We start from the raw sequence: 22847 nt of genomic DNA, 5'->3' as shown, positions 1-22847 counted from the left end.
AAACAAGTACTTATCCTACTTTTCCATTAAAAAAAAGGAACAAGGAGAAGATGCTGCGTGCTATTAAAATAATAAACAAAACAGCGAGAGTAGGTAAAGTCTGTCAGGTTGTACTTCCCAGGAAATAGTGAGGGCAGCAGATGCTGGAGATCAGAGTCGAAAAGTATGGTGCTGGAAAAGCACAGCAGGTCAGGCAGCATCCGAGGAGCAGGAGAGTCAATGTTTTGAGCATGAGCTCTTCATGATGAATGAGGGGGTGGCCCAAGGGGGCTGAGAGATAAATGCAGGATTGGGGGGTGGGGGATGGTATCTGGGAATGCGATAGGTAGGTGAAGGTGAGGGTGATGGTGATAGGTTGGACAGGAGGATGGAGCGGATAGAGGGGTATGTTGTTTAAAATAGGAAGACATTAGAGGATTTTATGACTGGTATTGTTCATTTTGGAAAATATCATGCTTGATCTAAGTTCCTCTCTGCACTGAAATAGATTACTTAGTGCCCTACAGCTATTTAACTTATGAAAGTTCAGCATTTTTATGTTAGTGGTATCAGATTGTTTTCTTAGATTTGAGGTTTTATTTGGTTGTGTGAAAAGTTAACATTTTTCCTTTTAAATGGCAAACTTTTGATATAAAAATATTTTAACATACCATTTTTTAAAACAATGGGTTTTTATAACTAACTGATAACACTGTTAGAAGTTTAAAATTAACATTACAAGCTTTGACGTTAATCATGAAACTAGTTTTGATTGAAGAATCACATTGTTATCAATATTAGACACGTTTGTGATATTGTGGCAATTACATATAGTGTGTAATTCTTAACGGCTCCCAAAGCTAAGACGAAAGCATTGCATTCAGATTAGAGGTTTCTAAAGGGCACACATATTAACCATCCATAAAATGACCTAGTAGTAAAGTAATAGATGATTCTGAGAAATGGGATTTTAAACTCATTCGAGTCAATAAAATCGAGTGGTTTCTGACATAATATTCAACTTGTGCTAAACTATTTGTGCAAATTAAGCATCACAATACTTCACATTTAGTAACAAGCTTGTTGGCCAATAGGCTAGATGAAATAGGCTAAAATTATTGTCCTTTCCCTTTTACCCATGCCCTCTCCTCACCAAGGCAGTAGCATTTCTTTTCTTAATCATTTATTGTATGGCGATATCTGGGTGTTGCTGCAAGATCCATATAAACCTAGATTTTGCGTTCTGAGAGAGTTTCCTGAGAGGTGAACAAGTGGAGTACTGTCTGTGGTATTCGCTTTGATAACAGACTGAGCTGTGAAATTCTTTGCTCTGAACCGATCCTTTCTCAAATCCACACAACCATCATGGACCCCGAGCTGGTTGGTGGATTCTGCTGCAAATGACGAATGGTTTGGCTCCCCTATCTGAAGTGTCTTGAGTAAATTTTCAACCTTGGCCAAATTGTCAACTTCCCTTTTGCACAATTGAACGGCCAATCGTTCACCATAATTCATTCTGGCTTCGCAGTGTAACTGAGAACCTTTCCTGTTCTCTTCCGTTATTCTATGGACTGGATCATCAACTTTGACGACTTCTGCCTTGGTGCTATCTGTCTGGTCTTCCAGCAGGCCTACTGTATCACTGCAGCCTGACTTAACCTTCAGATTCCTGGTCAGGACGTTCCGGGGCACTCTGTTTTGAGAACACCAGGGGACAGTTATCTTATTTTTCTGTTGTTTCTGTATGGGCTGAGGTGTCCTGGGATTTGGGGTGTGGTGAACTCGGTTACTTTTGCTGCTGTTCTTTAATGTTTTTCCACCAAGGAATCGATTTATAACTTTAGACTTTTTGGAACGAAGTGGTGTCCCAGGAGAGCAAGATTCATTGTTACCTGCAAAAACAGAAGTATTTTATATGTTACTCGTTGCTCTTTCAGGTGCAATTTATAATTTGGTTTTTCAATTCATTCTTTCTGGGTGAAATACATATAATCTTTACAAGTCTAAAATAAATTAAAAGGATTAGTTGGATTGAACCCATGATGACACAGAGGAGCGGCAGGAGACATTAACATCAGGATGGGCCAAATGCCCTTGTTTCCAAGCTGCATATTTTATGAGCTACCAAGTGTTACTAGTCACTAGCTATTATCTGAGATTATGGTGTCACCTTTCATGGGATGTCATGCTACCTGTCCCTAATCCTGAATTGGCTTTCTGGGTCATTCCAGGGGCAGTTGAGAGTCAATCACATTGCTGTGGACCTGATGTCACTTGTCGGCCTGAAGGACATGAGTGAACTAGATGTGCTGTTGTGACAATTGATGGCGCTTTCATGGTCACCATTACCAAGGTTAGTTTTCAATTTCTGATTTTTCATTAACTGAATTTAAATTCCACATGTAAGATAGCTTGTTCTTGGAATTACTAGTCCAGTGATATTACGTTTTCATAACTGTGTTTTCGGCGCTGGATACTTCAAATGGGTTCTGGTCAATTCTCTTAAAGTTGGATGGCCCAGTAAGTGTTGGCTTTCACCTTTAAAGGCAAAGAGGATACTTGGATCAAAAGCAGAAATTGCTGGCCTGGCAGCATCTGTAGACAGAAAGCAGAGTTAACACTTCTTCAGAATTGACTTGGACATGGACTTGTCTCCCCAGAGCTATGTCGACCTTCCACCACAGCATAGCTGATGCACTCAAGGCACTCAGCACACCAGCTAGGCCAACATGTGGATGATCTGTTCCTCTTTTAACAAAGGGGATGAGGAGCATGGGCCATTATTATCAGAAGCAATTGGGGATAGTGAAGGAGTTGGACTTCAGGGTGAATCCCAGGAAAGTCAGGCCAAAGCAAACTTTCTGCGTTTCACCATCCAAGCAGGGGGGTGCTGCGTAGAGGAGGCAAGAGGGAAGACAGCACAGGAGGTAGCACTGCTGAAGCACATTATCAGGGCCAGATCTTTTCTGGAGCTCATAAGGTACAACCATGATTTCATTGAGGGCTACGTCACCACAGCAATCTCTGTGCTCCAGCTCTTCCAAAAGGGACTCAGGCAAAACCTGCCAGGCAGTGTTCAATCATCTCAAGAAGGACATCCAAATGGCACCAGCACTGTGAGTGATTAGTGAACAGGGGAGAATTATTTTCTTCAAAACAGTTTGTAGCAGAGATAGCATGGGTGCAGCATTGGTCCAGGAGGGGCATAGCAATCTAAGTGAAAAAACTGTGGCCCCACTAGTATGCTTCTGGATCATTACTCTAGGCCTCTAGGTTACTAGTCCAGTACAGTCATAGAGTCATAGAGATATACAGCACGGAAACAGACATTTCGGTCCAACCTGTCCATGCTGATCAGATATCCCGATCCAAACTAGTCCCACCTGCCAGCACCTGGCCCATATCCCTCCAAACCCTTCCTATTCACAAACCCAACCAAATGACTTTTAAATGATGCAATTGTACCAGCCTCCACCACTTCCTTTGGCAGCTCATTCCATACACGTACCACCCTCTGTGTGAAGAAAGTTGTCCCTTAGGTCTTTTTTATATTTTTCCCCTCTCGCCCTAAACCTATGCTCTCTAGTCCTCGAATTGTCCACCCCAGGGAAAAGACTTTGTCTATTTATCCTATCCATGCCACTTATGATTTTGTAAACCTCTACAAGGTCACGCCTCAGCCTCCGACGCGACAGGGAAAACAGCCTCAGCCTGTTCAGTCTCTCCCTATAGCTCAAATCTTCCAACGCTGACAACATCCTTGTAAATCTTTTCTGAACCCGTTCAAGTTTCACAACATCTTTCTGAAAGGAAGGAGACCAGAATTTCACGCAATATTCCAACAGTGGCCTAACCAATGTCCTGTACAGCTACCTCCCAACTCCTGTACTCAATATTCTGACCAATAAAGGAAAGCATACCAAGCACCTTCTTCACTATCCTATCTACGTGCAACTCCACTTTCAAGGAGCTATGAACTTGCACTCCAAGGTCTCTTTGTTCAGCAACACTCCCTAGGACCTTACCATTAAGTGTTTAAGTCCTGCTAAGATTTGCTTTCCCAAAATGCAGCACCTCACATTTATCTGAATTAAATTTAATCTGCCACTTCTCAGGCCATTGGCCCATCTGATCAAATCCCACTGTAATCTGAGGTAACCTTCTTCACTGTCCATTTCGCTGTCCAATTTTGGTGTAATCTGCAAACTTACTAACTATTCTTCTTATGCTCACATCTGAGTCATTTATATAAATGTCAAAAAGAAGTGAGCCTAGTACCGATCCTTGTGGCACTCCACTGGTCACAGGCCACCAGTCTGAAAAACAACCCACCACCACCATCCTCTGTCTTCTACCTTAGAGCCAGTTCTGTATCCAAATGGCTAGTTCTCCCTGTATTCCATGAGATCTAACCTTGCCAACCAGTCTCCTATGGGGAAAGTTGACGAATGCCTTACTGAAGTCCACATAGATCACATCTACTGCTCTGCCCTGATCAATCCTCTTTGTTACCTCTTCAAAAAACTCAATCAAGTTTGTGAGACACTGGTACTACTATGCCATTGTTTCAATCATACGGATTATATTTTTATTTTGTATCTTGGTTACATCTTTGAAATAACATTTTATAAGCATTGATAGTTGCTAGGTATATAACACCTTACCATGTCTGGGAGTTAGGTACTGGTTTTGTTGCTGTCTCTTGGTCATTTTTGAGTGCTGTTGCTTCAACACGGGTGTACGCGTTGCTGTGTACTCTGTGTTGTTTACTGCTATTTGAGGCTGTGATACACTCTCAGCAATTGTGGCTGGAACAGTCTTTCCGACATTACAGCTGCTTTTTCGCTTTTCATTTTGAGCTGGAAAGAGGCATAGGGCCAAAACATACAAAAATAATTGTCCTTATTATTTTCCCCCTTGAACATACACATTTTTATTAAATGATCAGTATTGTAAAACATAAAATATCTGTATGTCAGACATTTGCATTTAGGACATGTCTGTCATTCCTCAAACTTAACAGTTCTGGCAAAGGGTGTTGATTCACACCAATCTAAATGTTTCCATTGTTTCCTCGTGAGACACACTGTGGTACTTTGGATTGAATTGATCAAAACCAGGTTATTGTCCAACAGGTTCGTTTGGAAGTAACAGCAATCTAGGTTTGTTCAATACCTCATATCAGTTGTATGACATTTTGATCTTTTACTACAACTTCAGGACCCTACGATCCTGTCCCACTAGCTACCTTGTACTTTCAAATAAACCTGTTGGAATATAATCTGGTGTTGTGTGATTTTTAACTTGAATGAACTGGACATTCAAAAACCAAATCACTCAATATCAGATATTTTCAAAGGTGTTAGACAAAACAGGATGCTGAAATCAATATGAACACTTCCCCTTTACTTGCAAGGGATTTGGAACTTGAGCAAAATCAAATAGGGGAGAAAAACATGTTTTCTGTCTCCTGTCGAAAATCAGCAAAGTCTGCACACAATTCCACCAGATATTGATCGAGCCAGCACTTCACTGGTCAATAAGGCCATCCTGAGTCAGCTGCAAGACAAAAAGGGACCAACAGTCTCGAAAGCAGATGACTGCAACAGAGAGAAGAACCTGTTCCAACTGTAAGTTCACCTGAGAATCAACCTCCTAGACACTCCACAACAAGAAAACATTACTGCCTGCTAAGAATCCTTCACTTTATAGAATCCTTGCTTTAACTTCTCAGAGCAATCCAGTAAGGCTGGCCTGTGGGATTTGGGTGATGGTAAACTAGAGACTGTGATAATTAGGAAATGTAACAGCACATTACCTTCATGTGTGTGTCTGACAGCGTGTAAAATAGTGTTAAATTTAGGATGAATGTGTGAGAATAACTCACCTTTGGTTAAAAGTTGCTGCTGCAATTATTTAATTGGAATATGCACACTTGGGTAGCTGGCAGTGTATTGGTAATGCCTCTCCACAAATGATCCAGAACCCAGGATGATGTTTTTGTAACATGGGTTCAAGTCCCACCATGACATATGGGAAATTTTGAATTTGCTTAAAAAAAATCTGGAATTAAAAGCTAGTCTCTGTCAATTATGTATTTACTTTCAAATGTTGAAAAAAACTCTGCTTCCCTTTGCCCTTTAGATAAAGTTGTCCTCACCTGGTCTGGTCCATATATGACTCCAAACTCTCAGCAATGTGGTTGACTCCTATCTGAACATTGAAATACCAGGCAAGACAACCAATTATACCAAATTGCTACAAGGTCCAAAGAAAGGATTGGCCACACAACATAGGTCTAGGCACTGGACAAAACAACGGCAAACTCAACCCTACAAAATCATTCTTACTAATGTGCAGGGGCATGTGGCAAAACTGTGAGAGCTGTTCAATCAACAGTTTGACATAGTCATAATCATGAAATCACAGCTTACACACAATGTCCAAGACAACACCAAAATCATCCCTGGGTGTGTCCTGCCCCATGACAGGAAAGAATGATCAGATGTGGTGACACAATGCATTCCAGTGAGGATGGAGTTGCCTTAGGAGTCAGCAACATTGACTCTGTTCTGCATGAAGTCCTGCAGCATCAAGCCAAACATCAAGAAGGAAAAGTCTTACTGGTTACCCATACTGCTTCCCCTTGGCTAATTAATCAATACTTCTCCATGTTGAACACGAACTTGGAGGAAGCACTGAGAATGGTAGGGGTAAGAATGTACTCTGGGTGGGGGCTTCAATGTCCATCATCGAAATGGGCTCCACAGCAACATGAATGGCCCAGCTGGCTGAGTCCTGAAAGTGACTGTATCAGTAGGACAGACATATCTGTGGCAGGCAGATTGGTGAAGATGAGATCAAGTATGGTTTTCCCTCTTTTTGGTTCCCTCAAAACCCTGCAGCAGACCCAGTACAGCAACAATGTTTGTCCAGTCCTGTGGACAGCTTCTCGTTTAAGGGTATCCTCCTTCGTCTTGTGTGATACTATCGCTGTGCTAAATGGACAGACTTCAAACTGAACTAGCAACTTGAAATAGACATCCAAAAGGAGTTGCAGGCTATCTGCAGCTGCAGAACTGTTCCATCACAAATCTCGCCTCATGGCTTGGCATATCCCCCACTTGAACATTACCATCAAACCACAGCAGAAATCCTGGTTCGATGACAAGCGCAGAAGGACATGTCAGCAGTCGTACTAGGCATGTCTAAAAGTGAGGTGTCAACCCGGTGAACCGACATCAGACCACTTGTTTGGTAAACAGCAGAAGCTGGATGCAATAATTAGAGCTAACGGATCAACACAACAACAGGTCAGATCTAAGGTCTGCATTTCTGCCTCATCCAGCTGTAATATGGTGGCAGAAAATTAAACAACTCATTGGAGGAAGAGGCTCCTCTGCCAGATTAGTTGTTTCTCGTCAACATTCTGATGTCTGATTTAACCCAGGGTCTCTTTCCTTTTGAAGATTTGTCAGATTATTTCCCCCATCTCCCCAGTCTATTCTCAGCAATGGTATGTTTTCCACCAAACTCCAATCTCTTATTATAAGATAAAATCAGTTCAATTTTTGATGCAACACTCTCACACTGCCTTGCTCAAGTAACTCACTCTGAAAAAGCATTTCCAGAAATGCTGATAATAATGACCGTCCACTATGACACTAGATGTTCCCCATGGTTTACTTGATCTTTAATTCTGACATTCTGTGGTCTTTATTTCCCTTCTCTTATCCTCCTCAGACTTTCTCCATTTGATCACCTCAGTAACACCCCTGAAGGGTCCTGGTCTTTTACCTGTTTTCTGACAGTGTAGTGGATTATGTGCCCGGGAGCAGCCCACTGCAGAAAGGAAAGAGTCTATTCCATGAATTTCATTTGATGCTTTTGCCTTGCACTGAGCTTCCTTCAACTGATGGCTTTAAGTAAAAACAAAAGAAGATCAAATCAAATTACTGCAGACTTGAAATTAAGAAGTGTACACTTTTTAGCCCATTGGAAAAATACCTTGAGGCATCGACCTTTGCTTGGAATGAGGAAGGACTGTACTTCTCTCTCAGTTCAACCACTTGTGGGAAGGGAAAAGTTGCCATTGAATACACAGCCTGCAAGATACATAACAATGCCATTACATGTATAAAACCACAAAATAATTCCAGTTTATGAATTCTAAGCATCGGGATGGCTGTATCATTTGACTGGTGATGTTCCGAACCAGCAAATAAAGTACATTTGCAAAATCCTGTTGTTGCTATTTAAATGTAAGAGGGCCATGAGCTATTGTCGTAGAGTCAGACCCTTCGGTCCAACTCGTCCATGCTGACCCAAGCTTAACTAATCCCTGTCAAAAAGAAATCAGCACGACTGTAAAAGGCATTCATACGGGAAAAGCACTGGCTATAAAAATGTATTTTCATTTGATCAATGGCAAAGTCAATCATTGTCGACTTTGTTTAGTGTTATCGTTAACGTTCACCAGAGGCATATCTGCACTTCCTACAAACTGCCTGCTCTTTGGTGGCTGCCAAGTGATCAGGAATAACAGGACCAACCTGAAGGATTGGTTTCCCATATGGAAGCACACCATCTCCCATATCAAAATGCAGGCTGTGGCTTTGGGTTTGGAGTGTTCCCGGGTGTTCTTCACTCCCAAGTCATTAAACTAAAACTGGGTGTTCCTCATTCCCAAGTCATTAATCTAAAACAAATAATAAAATGACGTGACTGCAGCCTGATTTAAATGAAATGTAAAATATATACATAGCAAACATAAATAAGTGTATAATATAATTAAATAGCTAACTCAAAAGAATTAACCAGTTCTGAGGAAAGGTCACTCAACCCGAAACATTAACTCTGATTTCTCTCCACAGATGCCAGAGCTTTTCCAGCAATTTTTATCTCAAAAGGGTTAATGACGGGAAATGCCAAGGCTGTGGCATGTTGGAGCTCCTAAACATCACTGTAATCCAGGACAATGTGACTGCATTTTTCTTTCTCTAATCTCTTGGATGCCATTTTCTCTCTCTCTTTAATGGCTAGATGCAGTGATTTACTTGCTGTAAGAGTTTGAAGTTTAAGGTGCCTTGGCTCAGAGCTTATGAGCTGGAGGCTGAACAACAGGCACCACAAGCCACCAGGGAGGAGAAAAATACCGGGATTGAAGTGGGAATGTGGAATTTGAAACTGAAAGAGACCAGCCATGATCTTATTAAATGGTGGAACGTTTTCAAGCAGCCAAATGGTCTATTTCTGTTCCTGTTTCACATGTGTATATAAAGGGAACCTGGGGTCATTATGGTTGGAATAGGTTGCTGTAATATTTCCTCCCCTCTTGCAGTATCTTGACATTAGAAACTGTTCCTTTGCTAACTAAATCAGTCCACAGGCCTTTGCCAATATTGAACAAAACAAAAATCCAATAAACTGTGGGTGCTAGAAATCAGTAACAAAAACTGAAATTGCTGGGAAAACTCAGCAGATGTGCAGAAAGGTCACTGGATCCAAAACATTAACTCTGTTTTCTCTCCACAGATGCTGCCAGACCTGCAGAGTTTTCACAGCAATTTCTGCCTTTGTCAATACTGTTCTTAAGAAGATGGAAGGAGAGATTCCACCACCATTCCACAAGGTGCTGGAAGTTCCAGTACATATTTCCCTGTTTGACACTTACCAACCAGACAACTACAAACAGATGCATGATTAACAGGTTCAAATGTGCATGAGGACAAAATGTGCAGTTTGGTGTCTGCATTCACTTCCTCCATCGCCAATCTGGGCAAATTGTTAAGGTTTGAGATGATATCCAGCATTTGTTCAAGAGGAACTTCCCTTATTCATATGGGTACATTCCAAGGGATCCAGGCTTTATGGCATCACCAAGATTGGGAGCAGGATCAGTCAGGTTTCCAGGAGTCATGTGATCAGTGGCACCTGTTGCTTTATTTCCGGAGACATGTCCTCTTTGCACATTTTCCAGGGTGGCAGTAGGGCTCCCCACACTGGATGCACCCCGTGAATTTCCAAAACTCCAGGATCACTCCAGAATTCCTTACCGTTACCTGACTCTGCTTCACACTGACACTTCAGGTTCTGCAACATTAACGACTGAGATGCCAGGCTCTACAGGATCCACCAGAAATTTGGCATCAAGAAATTCCCCTTCCTCTTCAGTGAACCCTTTCATGAGGTTTCCCCCCAAAGTCACTGGTTCAACAGTACGAGTGTGGCCCCTGTGTCTTGCCTTGCTGATCCTATGGGGTCTAGGGTCCCACACATCCTGTATCTTATTCTGGTCTATGATTTTTGGAGGAATACCCTTGTGTCAAACTGAAGGTCAGTCCTGTCAGGCTTGCAATCAGTCACTATTTTTCTCCCATTTTTCTCTGTCCATCCTCTTGGGTGCCATTTGCTCCATCTCTCGTCCTCTCTTTTTAATGGCCAGATGCAGTGATTACCTGCTGGGTGGAGTCGCAGGTAATTTGCTCCAAGTCATATCTCAGTGAAATAAGAATGTACATTTTTGTGTGACATTCTCCTTTACTTAAATCATGCCCCCCACTTGGCAGCCCTTTAGCTGGTGCTGCTTGAACGAGACATAGATCTTCATTTTTTATTGATTCGAGATAAACTGTTGCTAACAACTGCAGCCACTCCCTGGAACGAGCTGACTGTGAAAGCAATTTAGGAAACAATTTGCAGGTATTCAAGTGTGCTTGAAGCAAAATATCCAAAATGACAGTACAGTTCTGCTGTCTCGTGAGTCAGTCCATTGCCTGAAGAATGTTTCGTGTGGGGTGCAGAACTGAGACCAACATTTGTATCATTTTCACCAGTGACCAAAAGGAACACTCCTGTTCTGTCTTGCCCACAATGAGATGGTTTGTAAACAGACAGCACAATTGATTTCTGTGAAATAATCAGGTCAATGCTAATGTGAAAAATGTGATAGAGAGTTTTAGTGGTTCCAGTAGTCAGGACATAAATCCAATACTAGATTACTATCTTGAGTTTGGTTGGGTCCTGCCAGCATTGTGAAATGTTGCGATGTACCAGCAAGTCTGTACTTGACCTTAACTTAAGTAATTGTTTTGTTTCCAGCAACATATTCAAAACTGTCAGAGTCATATATAATACTGATATTATGTGGGACAGTCAGTCGCTGTTAATTAGATATAATTCAATTGTAATGGGGTTTGAAAATCCTACTTTCCATCACAAGAGGCATGTTTTCATACAAATGACTTCTGAGGAAAATTAACTGAATGCTTTCCGTAATGAAAATATCAATAATCACTGTTTCTTCCCTTTGGAGGCAGCCAATCAAAGTGACTCAGTAGCTCCACCAGGAATGCAGGCCAATGCTGGAACTGCTGTAGTCATAGTCAAGACACCATTGAGGAAGCCTGGACATTGGAGTTTAGTGGGGTCAGCATTTGCCAAGACCAACTATCTGAGCCCTGGCAAGTGTGGGCACTCATGTGGGTAGAGGGGGGTCTCCGAAAGGGGCTGTTCCTTGCCACTAGTGGCTCCTCAATGGACCATAACATGCCCCCATTCAGAAGGGAACCCTACTCCAAACTCAAAAGGAAGCTGCGAGGTTTTCCTGAGCTGCCTTTCCAGGCGGTGGATAACTGCTATGGCAATCAGTGGTCAATCACATTAGGGGCAAACGGTGAAGTTTGGCAAAAGGCAAACCCCTTTCATTATTTTTCAGGTCATTATCCCACAAAATGGGTTAGAACACTGCATCAGCCTGTCGTTTCACTTTCCCTGATTTAAACATGGCAGCCAAGAGCCTCCACAGCACACAATCTGCTGGGAAATGAAATTGCTGCCACTAACACACGTGGCTAATGGGCTCTCCTCAGCAAACATCAGGAGCAGTGGCACAAATATACTTTTAAATGTTCACTTTCACTTTGTGTTTCTTCCTTTACAGAAAGTGTGTAATGTCATGAACTGGGCTCTCAGTGTAAGTCGGGAATAATACAGAAGAACTTTTATTCCTCAATGGGATTTTTAAAATGACTTTACTCTTGTACAATGCTGATTTGGTGAACTGTTTGAAGCCTTGTATTCTCCAGGTTGTGAATTCTAGATTACCTGGTTGAAGCCCCTGGAATAATGTTGAATTCACTGTCTTCTGAAATAGACATGGATCAGAAACAAAAATACAAGTTGCTGGAAAAGCTCAGCTGGCCTGGCAGCATCTGTGAACAGAAATCAGAATTAATGTTTCAGGTCAGATGACCCTTCTTCAAACATGTGTCAGGACCGAGGCCAGGCTGCAGTCTTTCTGAATGGTGCTAAGTATCACAAGCTGGCACTGAACTTGCAGAAGGGAATCATTAGATCAGATACCTTGGGATTACCACTTTTCACATCAAAGTAAATTACTTTTGGGTCTTACGCCCTTACCTGCATCAACTCACTGCAGTCCATCAAATTAGTCTCCATCATCTCCCGATTCAGCCATTTTGTAATCTCATCAGGGCTCTGACACTTCTTGATCCACCTGTAACGATCAACGTGCTTTTAACAGAAACCAACTTACAATAACAAAAAGCAGCTATTCCAACTTCGTTGGCAAAGATAATATTGGGTTTAATTAACAAAGTCACCTCCTTTAAGTCACAGTGGGGCAAACCCAGAACACTGATAAATGAACCATCCATTCCTTTCAGGATTGAAAAGAAAGCATCAGAAAAGTTACAATATATGGAATATTCTATTCACATGGTGCACTCATGAATTCATGCAGCATGACCAAAGCATAGGTACCAAATTCAGAGTTCCTTTGTCGGTACAGTTCTGCCCACAGAAAGCCTCTTAAGGCCAATGACCACTTCTATCTGTTTACAGGCATTATGTTTTTAAAGTTCATTTGGTTGACTCAAAAATAAATAATCACTGTTCTCAGCAGATGCAGTAACTGGGCTTGCCCTTCTGTATCAATGAATTGCTTCCAACTGGATCATTGGTCAACATAGCAAAGCAGCTCCATACAGCCTCTATGATGGATTCAGCATTAGAAAGTCTTGCACGAGGTACAATTACTCTGAGTGCACCTTAAAGACAACCCACTGTGCACAAAATCTTCACAACTGCTTCCAATTGTAATATTCACAATGTGTACAGTCTGGTTGCCGAAGGTAGCTGGGATAAGCACAGACAGCTCCCAGAAAGGCGTGGGTCCAGTTAAGTGCTTTTGAGGTCAAGTCGAGTGTTTTCAATGTGGTGACCATTGGCATGGGAGCCTTTGTGATCATTCACAGGGTCCCACCCCAAGTGCCAGAGTTTTCCAGGTGGTACCCCCACAGGGCAGAGGGCCCCGCAATGGCATGAAGTGGCCTCCCATCAGCTACTTAAATCACACTTCGGGCTTTGGACAGGAGTGTCATCCTCTACCTTCCCTATCAATGGCAGTGTGAAAACAAGAGGCAAGACATCACCAGTCCAGCCCATGCCTTCCCTTACCATTTTACAGTTCCAACTACCTACCAGCCCCTCTCTAGAGGGCTGGTCAAATCCAGTTCAACATTACCAATCAAATGTGGAATATGATTTCCTAGTATGTGATAGGTTTTGTTCAGGAGCTCACCATTCTATTCCATAAGTGCACTGCCAAAGGCAGGTGTCTGGCACCTCCAGTGCCAGTTTTGTTAATGGTGTTTTGCATTAGCTTGCAATCACAGGGGCAGAGTGAGAAAGCAGATCCCAAGTCTACCCCAGCCACAGGAAGAACTGAACCAATGCTGCTGGTGATATTCTGAATCATACGTTAACCACCAGAGCTAACCTGCTCCTGTATGGACTTCAGTAAGGTGTTCAACAAGGTTCCCCTTGGGAGACTGATTAGCAAGTTTAGATCTCACAGAATACAGGGAGAACTCACCATTTGGATACAGAACTGGCTCAAAGGTAGAAGACAGAGGGTGGTGGTGGACAGTTATTTTTCAGACTGGAGGCCTGTGACCAGTGGAGTGCCACAAGGATCGGTGCTGAGTCCACTACTTTTCATCATTTATATAAATAACTTAAATGTGAGCATAAGAGGTATAGTTATTAAGTTGCTGATGACACCAAAATTGGAGGTATAGTGGACAGTGAAGAAGGTTACCTCAGATTACAACAGATGGGCCAATGGGCTGAGAAGTAGCAGATGGAATTTAATTTAGAAAAATATGAGGTGCTGCATTTTAGGAAAGCAAATCTAAGCAGGACTTATACACTTAATGGTAAGGTCCTAGGGAGTGTTGCTGAACAAAGAGACCTTGGAGTGCAGGTTCATAGCTCCTTGAAAGTGGAGTCACAAGTAGATAGGATAGTGTGCTGGTATGCTTTCCTTTATTGGTCAGAGTACTGAGTACAGGAGTTGGGAGGTCATGTTGCAGCTGTACAGGACATTGGTTTGTCCACTGTTGGAATATTGCGTGCAATTCTGGTCTCCTTCCTATCGGAAAGATGTGACACTTGAAAGGGTTCAGAAAAGATTTACAAGGATGTTGCCAGGGTTGGAGGATTTGAGCAACAGGGAGAGGCTGAACAGGCTGGGGCTGTTTTCCCTGGAGCGTCAGAGGCTGAGGGGTGACCTTATAGAGGTTTATAAAATCATGAAGGGCATGGAGAGGATAAATAGACAAAGTCTTTTCCTTGGGGTGGGGGCGTCCAGAACTAGAGGGCATAGGTTTAGGGTGAGAGGGGAAAGATATAAAAGAGACCTAAGGGGCAACCTTTTCCAGCAGAGGGTGGTATGTGTCAGGAATGAGCTGCCAGAGGAAATGGTGGAGGCCAGCATAATTGCAACATTTAAAAGGCATTTGGATGGATATTTGAATAGGAAGGGTTTGGAGGGATATGGGCCGGGTGCTGGCAGATGGGACTAGATTAGGTTGGGAGATCTGGTGAGCATGGTCGAGTCGGACTGAAGGGTCTGTTTCCGTGCTGTACATCTCAATGACTCTACTGCATGGAATCATAGAGCATACCGAAACAGACTCTACGATCCAACTTCTCCATGCCGATCAGGTTTCCCAAACGAGTTCCATTTGTCTGCATTTGGCCTATATCCCTCTAAACAATTCCTATTCATGTACTTGTACAAATGTCTTCTAAATGTTGTAATTGTACCTGCATCTACCTTTCCTCTGGCAGTTCATTCCACATTCAAATCATCCTCTGTGTGAAAATGTTGCCCCTCAATCTTTCTTCTCTCAGACCAACTCATTCTACCACTGTTGAGTACTCAAGGACTTGATGGGCTGCTTCCACACTGTAGGGATTCTATGACTCTCCAGAGCGAAATAGCTGAAGTGCCCATTTTAATTTATCTGAACCGAAATACGTGCAATAAATTCCACTGCAACAATCAACACAATCAAATTTCTTGTTTGCAAGGTATTTTTTGCTTTAATTACATACGGTAGACAATGATTTCCATCACTAATTAGATGCCCAGACAATTAAGATAATTTGCCCAAGTGGTTAATTACAATTTTTCAGCATACAAAAATTGTTATGATACTGAAATCTACCAGTGTCAGTATAATTAGCTACTACCAGCTCAGAGAATTACCACAGGAGGCACTCATATGTAATCTAATTGTGATTGGTATTGACAGACTCACATAATATGAACAAAATTTAGTGGCAGAAATGTACAAACTATGTACAAATTGAAAGGACTCTGTGTTTGGCATGACAACTTTTCTATTTAGACCATGCACAATGATTTCAGAGATATGTGGCTAATATCAGGTGATTAGGAAATATTCCTTCATGTCCCGATATTGTTACAATGAGAAAGTGGTACACATAAGTGGCCTGTAGAACTGTCTGCCAAGTTGTATCAATGTTTCATTTGGTGAACAGAGGATTGCAGAATGCTGCAGTAAAATGGGATCAGGGATCCTCATACATGAAGCGCAATAGGTAAGCATGCAGTTCAGACAGTAATCAGGAAGGCAAATGAAATGTTTCTCTGTTGCGCAAAAGGGATGCAAGTGAGTGGAGGGATGTCTTGCTACAATTGTCTCCCTCTCAGTCTGTCACTCTGGGTCAATGGTGACTCGCTTCACTTGGGTTTGATGAGTTCGGAGATGGTTGTGATTCGCAGATTCTGGTACGTGCAGGGGCAAGTGGGGCTTGAAGGGTCAGAAAGACAAACTGTTTGTGTCCAATGCTTCAAAGCCACTTCTGCATGGCCACAATGAGATCATCTGATGTTTCCGGTGCCTTCCTGAAATAAGCTCAATGACAGGTCTGGGTCGCCCAAGACTCAGAGGGGATGTCTGACCTCTGGGCAACCTTAAGTGTTTCCCGCTGGGTGTCTCCTGTCACAACCAAGCTCATAATACAGCAAGAGCATCAAGAGTTTGACACGATACTTACGAACAACATGTCTCCCCCAAAAGCGCTGGGTTTGAGTGATCATTGCCTCAATATGAGGAAAGTTGTCTAGGGACAGGAGATTGTTGTTGGACAGCCTTTCTTTCCACAGTTTCTGTGAGTGGTACTTCTCCAGTTCTTCGATGTGCCTGTTGGACGTTGTTCAAGCTTTTGAAATAGATCACTGCTTTCAGGAATTCCATCTCAAATTTGAGATCCAGGTCCTCTTTTCCGCAGTTGGCTGAATCCTGAGCTGGCACACTGGAGGTGATGAGAAATTTCACCGTCTGTACCTGCTTGGAAGCCTCTATATCTAAGAAAAATAGCTTATGTTTTCCAGGATCTCGCCACTAACCTTAGTACGACTGTAGAGGACTTAGGTGAGCTGCACCTAGAAGATTACATCCAATTCTGGTCTCCTTACTTGCACTGGGAGAAGGTCACTATGCTGATTCCTAAGATGAAGTAATTGATTTATGAGAAAAATCAAGCAGCTTCAGCCTATGACCATTGCAGTTTGTCCAAATAAAAGGTGATTCAATTGAAGCATAAAAGATTCTGAAGGTGCTTGTTAGGATATTGGTGAGGGGATGCTTTCCCTCTCAAGGGAACCAAGAACTACAGGCACAGTTTCGAGATAAAACATCTCCAACTTAAGGATGAGAAGGAATTTCTTCTCTCAGAGCATCATTACATTTTGAAACCTCTGCCCGAGATAGCAAATGGCCTAAGTCATTGAATGTACGGAAGGCTGAGTTGGACAAGTTTTTGATCCACAAGAAAGCTGAAAGAAACATTCTTTCTAAGTTGTACGACTGATCCAAGGTTCACACAGCTGACTTCCAGCTTTGAAAAGCACTGCCACACACATAGACCTTGAAGGAAATTAGAAAAGTTAGAGGTCGAGAGTTATGGAAGAGACAAAAAAATCTGCAGATGTTGGAATTCAAATTAGACGGCGCAGTGGCTCAATGGTTAGCACTGCTACCTCACAGAGCCAGGGATCCGGGTTCAATTCCCACCTCAGGCAACTGTCTGTGTGGAGTTTGTCCATTCCCCTGGTGTCTGCGTGAGTTTCCTCTGGTTTCCTCCCACAGTCCAAAGATGTGCAGGTCAGGTGACTTGGCCGTGCTAAATTGCCCATAGTGTTAGGTGCATTAGTCAGGGGTAAATGTAGGGGATTGGGTCTGGGTGGGTTGCTCTTTGGAGGGTCGGTGTGGACTCATTGGGCTGAAGGGCCTATTTCCACACTGTAGGGAATCTAATCTAATCACAGGCAGAAGGCTGGAAGAACACAGCAAGCAAGATAGCATCAGGAGATGGAGAAGCCGATGTTTTGGTTATGGAAGGCAGACAGAAAAACTGAGTTGAGGCCACAATCAGATCAGTCACAATTTTATTCAATAGCAGAGCAAGCTCAAAGGGCCAAAGGGCCTACTCCTGTTTCTAGTTAATGTTCCTTACCCAACAGAGGTGACATTTAGGTAAAATATTATTGGTTGCCTATAATTAAGGAAGTAAGAGTTTATGAAAGAAGGCTTTGGAAAAGTCTGAATCCACCTTAAGATGATCATATGCAACCGCATGTATGTTTGATTTTGAATCTATCGGTATCAAGGAAAACATTTTAATCAGGAAGAATGAGAAAATATATTCTGTAATCTTCTTCCCACTGCAATCCTCTGAATACCGAGTATTAAAAAATACAAGATATTTCATAACTATCAGTATCATATTAAGATAGCAATTTAATATTTAATGTTATCAAATCCCACGGTGCTATGGAGATTGAAAAATAAATTAATGTTAAATCATCCTGCACAGAGTCTAAAAAATATGATACAGTGAAGTTAATCAAGTTATTGGAGATGACAGGCCTATAAGATTAGATTAGTTAAAGAAGTAATTCTTGTCTTGTCAAGTATTTGATGTAAGACAATGGGAGTGAATCTCTATCAGTTCTATAGGTTACCATGGTGACATTTGCCAAAGCGCAGCAGAAATATTGGAAAGACAACTTGCCCAGGATTTCTGTGGCTCTCCTATTAAATTTATAATGGTGCGTGGGATATTTCCCTTCTGGAAAATGACCATTCATTGTAAAGCTGATTTTGGACTGAATTTTCCCACCCAATTGGAGAAAGACTGAGAATTGCAAAGGCTGGCCAGGTGGTGTGGGAAGGTAAGAGGAGGAGAGCCCATGGCATATTGGCAGCTATGGGAATATTGACAGTGGGCAGCCAATTGAACCACCTATTCCAGTGGGCACCAGGAGGGGTCCTCAAGCAGCAAGGATCACTGTTGCCCCCAAAGCACTGCCATCAAAACACCCATCCCTACTTTAATCACCATGGTCTGGGGCTTGTCATTGAGGCACCCTCTCTCAGGAGCTGCTGCTTCAGCACTGACCACCCTTAGCACTGGCAATGCAAAGGCTCCTTGTGCTGCCCTCTGTCTGCGGTCTCTGTCTTCAACTGGGAGTTTTGTAACTGGCCCGTTTATTGGCTACGCTGGCAATGTGTTGCCCAGGGTCCTACTGCCTCCAAATGAATATAGCATCTCTACAGTGTGGAAGCAGGCCATCCGGCCCATCAAGCCTGCACAGACTCTCTAAACAGCATCCCACTCAGACCCAGCGCCAACAACCCCTACCTAAAACCCCACATTTACCATGGATTATCCATCTAGTCTGCACATTCCTGGACACTACGGAGCAATTTAGCATGGTCAATTCACCTAACCTGCGCATCTATGGACTGTGGGAGGAAACCGGAACATCTGGCAGAAACCCACACAAACATGGGAGAATGTGCAAACTCCCCACAGCCCCAAGACTGGAATTGAACCTGGGGTTGTTGGTGCTGTGAGGCAGGAGTGCTAACCGCTATGCCACTGTGACACCATCAAAGTGGGTAAGCTCTTGCTTTCGCCCCTTGTTGAGACATAGGCCTCCCCTGACAAATAATTCAGCCAAATTTTTTTTTTCTGGGCTTTGTAACCTGAGGCAGCCTTAGGTTTTTGGGTTACCTAGCAACCCTAACCAGAGTATCTTGGACTTGCACTCTGAAATTTCTAATGAATGTTCCAAACATTTCCATGTACCCTTAAGAACAATGTTAGTTCTCTTCTTCAGATATTCCTACAAAGCACTGCACAATACGAGTAGGTGAAGAATTTATGATATACAGAAACTGCCTCTCAATTAGGGTTCTTAAAATAGAATTCCTATTATTCACCATATAAAGTATACCCCAATAGACTCTTTCCACTGATTTCTGGTTGAGTCACCAGATTTTGCACTTCAAGACAGTTGAAGTAATCAGGCAAGGACAGCTATAGCACTCTGCAGCTCCTTTCTCTAAGGGCAATGGTGAGTGAAAAGGCAGCAAACCAGGTCATGCTGACAGAAGGAGCAGGGAGGCTGAAATAGGAAGAAGTAGTTATAATATGGGTAGGTAAAATATTCAGTTTCATAGAATTCGTACAGGGGTATCCAGCATAGATGCAGGCTGTTCAGCCCAACTAATCTGTGCTGTATTTCTGTTACTCTCATGTCTTCTTCAACCTTTCCACACCTGACTCCATCATTGTAATCCTTGATTCTCTTCTCCCACATGTGCTTATATACCATATATACTCGAGTAATAGTCAAATCGTTTTGACTACTTTTTAAGGTTAAGGTTATGAAGTCAATTATTACATGGATACTACTATTGAGGGACTGAAATTCAAATCATATAACTAGCTGAAGCCAAACTCCAATCTCTAAATGAATAAAGAACAAAAACACAACGAATTATGGTAATTCTGAAAACCTGGAGTGGGACGCGACAACCAGCACACTGACTCAAATGTTGATCTGTTATCTGTGAAGAACTAGGGTCGTATTTACATGAGATATATTGAAAATCCCAAATATTTTGGTCAAATATAGGGGTCAACTTCTACATGAGATCAGCTATTACTCGAGTACATACGGTATTTTCCTCTTAAATGCATCCACGTTGTTCACGTTGCTCTACAGTCTCACCACTTTTTGTACAAAGATGTTTCTACTGAATTTGCTATTGAATTCTTTGATGATTCTCTTACAATGATGGTCTCTAGTTATGTTATTCCCCAGACCAGAAACACCTTCTCTGTATCCAGTCTCAGAACATTTTGTAATTTTGAAAACATGAACTTCAGTTAAGCCTTTCACAAGGTCCCTCATGGCAGACTGGTACCAAAAGTGAAGTCACATGGTATCAGGGGTGAGCTGGCAAGATGGATACAGAACTGGCTTAGTCATGGGAGACAGAGTGCAGCTGTGGAAGGATGCTTTTTGGAATGGAAGGTTATGAATAATGGTGTTCCACAGGGATCAGTGCTGGGACCTCTGCTGGTCTACATCATAGATTTGGAAGAAAATGTAGCCGGTCTAATTAGTAAGTTTACGGACGAAACAAAGATTTGTGGAGCTGCAGATTGTGAGGAGAATTGTCAGAGGACACAGCAGGATATAGATCAGCTGGAGGCATGGCCCAAGAAATGGCAGGTGGGGTTTAATCCAGATAAATGTGAGGTGATGCATTTTGGAAGGTCAAGTACAGGTGGACATTATTTACAGTGAATGGCAGAACCCTTAGGATTCTGGAGTAGAGTGGTGCTGGAAAAGCACAGCAGTTCAGGCAGCATCTGAGGAGCAGGAAAATTGATGTTCCGGGCAAAAGCCCTTCATCAGGAATTTAGGCCCTTAGGAGTATTCACATGCAGAGGAATCTGGGTGAGCAGGTTGACAGGTCGCAACGCAGGTAGATAAGTTAGTAAAGAAGGTCTGTGGCAAACTTGCCTTCATTGGAAGGGGCATTGAGCACAAGTACAGACATGTTATGCTGCAGCTTTATAGAGCCTTAGTTAGACCACACTTGGAATATTGCATATAGTTCTGGTCACCACACTACCAGAAGGATGTGGATGGTTTGGAGAGGGCACAGAAAAGGTTTACCAGGATGTTGTCTGGTATGGGGGATTTTAGCCATGAAGAAAGTTTGGATAGATTGCATTTGTTTTCATTGGAACGCAGGAAGTTGAGGGGTGACCTGATAGGAGTTTATAAGATTGTGAATGGCATTTTCTTTTTAATGGAATCCCTACAGTATGGAAACAGGCTATTTGGCCGACCCACTAAAGAGTAACTCATCCAGACCCATTCCTCTACCCTATTACTCTACATTTATTCCTGACTAATGCACCTAACCTAACCCTAAACACTATGGGCAACTTAGCATGGCCAACTTAGCATGGCCAATTCACCTAACCTGCACATCTTTGACATGGATGGAGTGGAAAGTATGAGGCTTTTTCCCAGGATGGAGGAGTCAATTACTAAGAGGCACAGGTTCAAGATGCAGGGGAAGAAGTTTAAAAGAGATATGTGAGGCAGGTTTTTTTACACAAAGAGTGACAAGTGCCTGGAACATGCTACCAGAGGAGGTGGTGGAAGCAGCCACAATAGCAGCATTCAGGAAGCACCTGGACAAATCCATGAATAGAAAGGAAATAAAAGGATACGGATCCTGTAAGTGAGGACAGTTTTAATATGGAAGTGGAAAATGTATTGGTGCAGGCTTGAAGGGCCTGATCCTGTGCTGTATTGTCCTAGGTTTATTTGTTAGGTCACCTCTCAACCATCATTTTCAAAACAGCAGATATAGCCTGTCAAATGATCACTGATATGTGTACCCATAGACTTCTAGTAGCATTCATGTAAATCTTCTCAGCTCTCCCTTCAGTGACTCTGTATGCTTTTCATGATGACCACAGCTGCACACAACACTCTAAACAGCATTCTAACTTATCAGAACTGCACACAAGCAGAAAGAGAGCACTGCAGATGCTGGAGAGTCAGAATGGAAAAGTGTGGTGCTGGAAAAGCACAGCAGGTCAGGCAGCATCGCAGGAGCAGGAGAGTCAACTTTTTGGGCATAATGCCCAAAAAATTGACTCTCCTGCTCATCGGATGCTGCCTGATCTGCTGCACTTTTCCAGTGCCACACATTTTGGCTAGAACTGCACAGAGTACTCTAAGTGCAGTCTATTTTGTCCTAACAGTTTCCTCTCAATTTTTCAGCTTGCTCCAGTTTAGGAATTTATGGAAAAGCAAACAATGCCAGTTACTCACTCTCCAAGTTGAGTCCATAACACTAGAGCCACTCGAAATAGCACCTCTGACCCTTCAAACAAGATAGCATCCCAAACCCGGAGGATGGTGTCTTTTTGAAGACAGGAAGTGAAGAGAGTCAGAAACCACTGCATGGTGATGACACTGGTAAGCGGTAGCATGCATCTCCCTGTTGGAAACAACATTAATGATATGAAATGGATTTTCCAGCAAAGTTACAATTCTTCAAACAGTGACAGCATGAAGTTGAGCGATTATGTTCATTACCATCATACTTCATCCACCAAAGCAAAGTAGTGTGGATACTGGAACATTT

General features: G+C 42.5%; 1 protein-coding gene across 4 annotated transcripts in view; it reads right to left on the bottom strand.

Moving 5' to 3' along the window:
• LOC132828371 (TBC1 domain family member 30-like) overlaps nt 1-22847 on the bottom strand; it is an 82877-nt gene that overhangs the window by 6144 nt on the left and 53886 nt on the right. For 2 of the 4 annotated variants that reach the window (XR_009646112.1, XM_060845411.1), the window contains exons 7-12: nt 22532-22700; nt 12400-12496; nt 7987-8084; nt 7777-7898; nt 4644-4838; nt 1133-1871 (exon numbers count right to left, since the gene is read on the bottom strand). Coding sequence is in view for 3 of the 4 variants with exons in the window: in XM_060845411.1 (XP_060701394.1) it covers nt 1159-1871; nt 4644-4838; nt 7777-7898; nt 7987-8084; nt 12400-12496; nt 22532-22700 (1394 nt within the window). In the remaining variant the exon portion in view is untranslated. Of the gene's footprint in view, nt 1-1132; nt 1872-2424; nt 2575-4643; nt 4839-7776; nt 7899-7986; nt 8085-12399; nt 12497-22531; nt 22701-22847 lie in introns of those variants that run through there. The other 2 variants (XM_060845412.1, XM_060845413.1) reach the window with 2 other exon arrangements.

The sequence above is a fragment of the Hemiscyllium ocellatum genome, chromosome 26, assembly GCF_020745735.1.
Source record: "Hemiscyllium ocellatum isolate sHemOce1 chromosome 26, sHemOce1.pat.X.cur, whole genome shotgun sequence".
NCBI classification, from domain to species: Eukaryota; Metazoa; Chordata; class Chondrichthyes; order Orectolobiformes; family Hemiscylliidae; genus Hemiscyllium; species Hemiscyllium ocellatum.
Note: the sequence above shows the minus strand (reverse complement) of the source record. Positions and strands in the feature narration are given on the sequence as shown.